The sequence below is a fragment of the Dipodomys ordii genome, unplaced genomic scaffold (genome assembly GCF_000151885.1).
Source record: "Dipodomys ordii isolate 6190 unplaced genomic scaffold, Dord_2.0 Scaffold32, whole genome shotgun sequence".
Taxonomy (NCBI): domain Eukaryota; kingdom Metazoa; phylum Chordata; class Mammalia; order Rodentia; family Heteromyidae; genus Dipodomys; species Dipodomys ordii.
In genome coordinates this window covers 16706603-16712617 of record NW_012267248.1, presented here as the reverse complement: position 1 = coordinate 16712617, position 6015 = coordinate 16706603, and the positions used below count along the sequence as shown (strand labels likewise).

Sequence of the window (6015 nt, the reverse complement as noted above, 5' to 3'; positions counted from 1 at the left end):
AGGGAAGGAGGGAGGGAGGGAGGGAGGGAGGGAGGGAAGGGAGAGATAGGGGCTGGGAGGGGGGTGTTGGAAGGATGGAGCTGGAGATCAAATCCCAGGTCCTCAGTTTGCTAGACAAATCTCAGACCACTGAAGTTTGTATACCCCCCAATCCCAACTGAACAAACAGTTTTTGTTTGGTTTGTTTTTGCCAATATTGAGGCTTGAATTCAGGGTGTTATGCTCACTCAGCTTTCTTGCTCTGCTGGTATTCTATTGCTTGAGCCATGTCTCTAGCCTGGTTTCTGCCCAGGCTGACTTCAAAACTCAAACTTACTGGTTTCAACATTCTTAGTAGCTTGAATTCTAGGCCATGTACAAGCCACCAACATTTGGCTTATTTTCAATACTCATGCATTTTGTCTAATAAATATATATTGCTTTAACAATCAAAAGTTTCAGAAAGCAAAATATCAAACAAATGAGTGCTTGCCTACCATGCACGAAGCCCTGGCTTTGATTCCTTAGTACCACATAAGCAGAAAAACACCAGAAATGGTGCTGTGGCTCAAGTGGTAGAGTGCTAGCCTTGAGCAAAAGAAGCTTAGGGACAGTGTCTAGGCCCTGAGTTCAAGCCCCAGGCCTGGCAAAAAAAAAAAAAGGTTAAAACAAAAAGAAACACATGAGGTTAAAGTATGTGTAGTGTTCTGATATGTTGTGTAGTGTTGAGAACTGCCTTCTACCCAGAACCTCAGCTGACAGGTTCCTGGGGCACCAGGTAAGAATGACCTGTAGGCCCTGTGGGCTCCTCCAGGCAGCAGGGCAAGTGGGGCATGACCTCCAGTCACAGGCTGACCATTTCCTGACTCCTTGGAGGGGTCAGGCTGCACCTCCACCACCACCCAGCCTGTGGTGGACTAGGCTGGCTCATTGCTGTGCCAGTCCAAAACCACTGTGACCCAGACTGGTTCTGAATCCTGTGGCTCTCTGGGGCTCCCCTGGCCCAGAAAAACAATCTGCTGCCAGAGCCCAGCTTCCTCCAGACAGCTCCTCACTCCCCATGTTTGTTTTAGCTGGGCAAAGTAACTCTGATTAACATCATTCACGTGAACAACTCGCCACTTATGTCTAATTACCATATGGTACAATAATGATCATCGAGAAATATGTGCCAGATTAATCGTGCAGTGCTTTGTGCCTGATTGCCTCAGCAATCTAGATGGTAATCAGGCATTCAGCTTCCATTCAGCTATTCCAAGGTCATGCCCTTGGGGCTTAAAAATAATAGACCACTGCAGGAAAAAGCAAGTGTTTGTCAGGCACTTAAAAATACCAATAAAAGCCGGGTGTTAGTGGCTCCTAGCTACTCAGGAGGATTGTGGTTCAAAGCCAGCCCAGGCAAGAAAGTCTGTGGGACTCATCTCCAATAAACCACTCAGAAAACTGGAAGTGGTGCTGTGGCTCAAGTGGTAGAGTGCTAGCCTTGAACTGAAGAGCTCAGGGACAGCACCCAGGCCCAGAGTTCAAAGCCCCATGACTGACAAAATATATATGGGAATAAATATATATACATATATAATAAATATATATAATAATATACATATATATGTATGTGTGTGTGTATATATATATATATATATATATATATATATACACACACACACACCAATAAAAAGCTGGGCGCAAGTGGCTTCCACCTGAAATCCTAGCTACTCAGGAGGCTGAGATCCGAGAATTGTGGTTCACAGATGACTAGAAAACTCTAAGTCTCCCTGTGGTCTCAAAGTGGTAAGAGCACTAGCCTTGAGTGAAAATGCTCAGAGGCAGTGTCTAGACCCTGCGTTCAAGCCCTGGGGTGGGAGGGGGAGGAGGGCAATAAAGCCAGAAGTGGAGCTGTGACTCACTCAAGCAGTAGAGTGCTACCCTTGAGTGAAAAACCTGAGGGACAGCACCTAGGCCCTGACTTCAAGCCCAGTACCAGCACAAAAATAAATACACAAATACAAATCTCAATAAAGAGGGCACCTACAATTTATCCATAGTGAAAAATAGTGTGTGTGTGTGTGTGTGTGTGTGTGTGTCAGAGTTAACAGAGAAAACCTGACTGGGAGGGCAAAAGATTTATCAGTGGAGAGAAGTGGTAGGATTGAGACTTTTAAGTCCACAGAGGAGACAGAGTGTGAAGCTGGGTAAGACATTACTCAGTCTTTGTTGAGGAGTCAGGCAGTGAGGAAGAGGAGGCTGAATCTGATCTCCAGGACAGGAAGACAATGTAAAGTCCAAAATTAAACCGACAGCAGTGAATGCCCTGTGGTCACTAGTTCACACTCTACGTGTGGCATATTCCTACTTGTGTGAGATTGTTTCATTCTGTGGTAACACAATCAAGTTTTTCTCCTTTATTTGTAGTTTTTGTTGTTGTTTTTGATAATACTGGAGATTGTAACCTTCGTTATTCAGGAGGATAAGTATGAGGATTGAAATTCAAAGTCAACTCAGGCAGGAAAATCCATGAAACACATCTCCAATTAATCACCAAAAAGAGTGGAAGTAGAGCTATGGCTCAAGAGGTAGACCACCAGCCTTGAGCAAAAATAGCTCAGGGATAACAGCCGGGCGCCGGTGGCTCATGCCTGTAATCCTAGCTACTCAGGAGGCTGAGATCTGAGGATCAAAGTTCAAAGCCAGCCCAGGCAGGAAAGTCTGTGAAACTCTTATCTCTAATAAACTACTAGAAAACCGGAAATGGTGCTGTGGCTCAAGAGGTAGAGCGCTCACCTTGAGCTGAAGAGCACAGGGACAGCGCCCAAGCCCAGAGTTCAAGCCCCACGACTGACCCAAAAAAGAAAAAGAAAAAAATAGCTCAGGGATATAGCACCCAGGCCCTGAGTTCAAGACCCAGTCTGGCACAATTAAAAAAAAAAAAAAAAGCTCAGTAGTTACTTTCTATAATAAATGGAAATATCAGTGAGATGTTTATTGAGCGTTCAAATCTCTTATCTATTGACATCTCACAAAGCTATATAACAGGTTTTTCAGCAGAAAATCAGGATTTAGGCCCAAGTTCAAATTCTAATTCTGCCCCTTACTGAAAATGTGAGTAGCAGTTAGAAACCTAGTCACTCTGAAACTTACATTTCCTCATCAGTAACATAGTATAGCAGCTCCTACTTCATGGAACAATTGAGAATTTAAATTACATGATGCACCGAGTAAGGTTAGTACCATGCTCCTAAGCTTTTACTCAATATTTGTTACTGCATATTTTATGGTCTACTAATAAATTTCTGTCCTTTGAAAAAAAGTATTACCCAGGTGCTGTGGGTTCACATCTGTAATTCTAGCTCAAAGATGATCTGGTCAGTAAAATCTACAAGACTCCATATACCAGTGGAAGAAGCTGGATATGGTGGCAAGCTCCTGTTATTTCAGCTACAATGGAAATCTGAAAATAGGCGGATCACAGTCCAGACAGTATCAGTTTAGAATGAAAAGACCCAAATTAAAAAATAACCAACACAAGGCTGGGCACCAGTGGCTGGGCTCCTAGCTACTCAAGAGTCTGAGCTGTGAGGATCGCAGTTCAAAGCTAGTCCTGGCAGGAACGTCTGAGAGACTCTTATCTCCAATAAACCACCAATAAACTTAGCACTGTGGCTCAAGTAGTAGAATACTTACCTTGAGCTGAAGAGCTTAGGGCCAGTGCCCAGGCCCAGAGTTCAAGCCCTATGACCAACAAACAAACAGCAACAACAACAACAACAAAAAAAAACCCTACAGCCTGGCACTCGTGGCACACACCTGTAATCCTAGCTACTCAAAAGGCTGAGATCTGAGGATCAAGGTTCAAAGCCAGCCTGGGCAGGAAAGTCCTTGACACTCATCAATTAACCACGAGAAAAACAGAAATGGAGCTGTGGTTCAAAGGGGTAGAGCACTAGCCTTGAGCAGAAAAGCTCAGGGACAGTACCCAGGCCAAGTTTGAGCCCCGTTATGACAAACAACAATAACAACAAAACACACACACACACACACACACACACACAGAAGGGAGGCATGGCTCATAGGCAGATTGCCTATGTAAACAACAGGACTTGTGTTCAAACCCCAGCACTGCCAAATCAAATACATGAATATACACATCCATGCAAAAGTATTACTATCAAATCAATAAAAAAAATGCCTTAAAAGTTATGAAAAGGATAAAGGAGCTGAATTTGATCCCCAGAGCTTTTTGCCTATTCGGTAAGTGCTGTACCCTGAGCTCCACGCCACCTGGGGCAGAAGGCCTGAGAGTTCCACTCACCCATAGATACAGGAGATGTCAATGACTACGTCTATCATGTCACAGCACAGCTCGTAGGTCTGCATGTCCACCGGAGTGCTGTCTGTGGCTATATATATTTTACTGACCACGTCAAACAGAAAGGCCTTTTCAATTCCAGAATTCTGAAACAAAAAGAGGAATTCTGTCTTAAAGCAACGGCAGACATCAGACCACATCTTGGTTACATAAAATAGTATGCCATCCAACTATCAAAGCAGGGAATCTTGGAAAGGGGGGTGGAGGGGTGCAAGAAAGTGTAGCAGGAAGGGGAGGGGCTTAAGTAGTGATGCTGATAATAAAAGGTCACAGTGAAAGCCATTAATCTGTACAGTCAATAGGAGCTAATTTTTATGATTAAAAAAAGAAAAAAATTTAAATCACAAAATAATATGTCATTCCTGGGGCTGGGAAGGTGGCTCAGTGGTAGAGTGCTTGCCTTGCATGCATGAGGTCCTGGTTTTGATTCCTCAGCACCACATAAGCAGAAAAAGCTGAAAGTGGAGCTGTGGCTCAAGTAGTAGAGTGCTAGACTTGAGCTGAAGAGCTGAGGGACAGTGCCCAGGCGCACAGTTCAGGCCCCATGACTGACAAAATAATAGTAATAATAATGATGATGATGATGTGCCATTCCTAGTGTCAAATACAAATAAGCAGAAATTAAGCTACTAAGAATTTGAAGCTGGGGGCTGGGAAGGTGGCTTAGTGGTAGAATGCTTGCCTTGCATGCATGAGGCCCTGGGTTTGATTCCTCAGTACCACATATGAGCAGAAAAAGCTGGAAGTGGAGCTGTGGCTCAAGTGGTAGAGCGCTAGCCTTGAGCTGAAGAGCTGAGGAACAGCACCCAGGCCCAGAGTTCAGGCCCCATGACCGACAAAAAAAAAAAAAGAATTTGAAGCTGTACCACATTATTGCAATTTAAACTACACTGTCATGAGCCTTATGAGTGTGAGTGTGTGTGTGTGTGTGTGTGTGTGTGTGTGCACACGCTAGTAGCAGGGCTTCAACTCAAGGACTAGGCCCTGTTTTTTTGCTCAAAGCTGGTACTCTATACCACTTGAGCCACAGGTCCACTTCCAACTTTTTGTTGGTTAACTAGAAAGAATCTCACTGACTTTTCCTGCCTAGGCTAGATCTCATATATAATTTTTTTGGTATTATTAAGATGTTGTACAGAGGATTTACCATTTCATAAGTCAGGAAATAAGTACACTTCTTTTTGGACAATGTTACCTGTCCCATTGCTTTCCCTCTCTCATTCCTACAAAGTTCATTTTCCACACAGTGTCCATTGAGTACCATGACTACATTTGTTCACTTTCCTTCCTCCATTTCTGTGCCCCCTTCATCCCCATCAAAGACAAAAGGCATCAAACAACAAACCCAAAACAAAAACGAATGACACCTTCACAACCATCACTAATAAAACCTATGATTCCATTTCCTGGAATTTGCTTTGATAAATAGTATTTTAAGTGTTCCCTGAAGTTATGCCTTTGAGTGCCTCACCTACAAGTATCCTCTTTGGTCTCACAGTTTGTATATGAATGCCTAGAGTCCTGTATAACTTATCATGTCCAGTTGTATTTTATTTTATTTTTTATTTAATTTTATTTTATTTGTGAACATACTATACAGAGGAGTTACAATTACATGGGCAGGATAATGCGTACATTTCTTACCAAGCATTGCAGCCTCCTCCTTTGTTTAC

The 6015-nt window shown here is 43.3% G+C and overlaps 1 protein-coding gene across 1 annotated transcript in view; it reads right to left on the bottom strand.

Annotated features, from left to right (window-relative positions):
• The window catches only part of Rragd (Ras-related GTP binding D), a 181075-nt gene that overhangs the window by 11139 nt on the left and 163921 nt on the right, over positions 1-6015 (bottom strand). The window contains exons 6-7 of the mRNA XM_013016637.1: positions 5538-5565; positions 4286-4452 (exon numbers count right to left, since the gene is read on the bottom strand). Of these exons, the coding sequence (XP_012872091.1) occupies positions 4286-4452; positions 5538-5565 (195 nt within the window). The remainder of the gene's footprint in view (positions 1-4285; positions 4453-5537; positions 5566-6015) is intronic.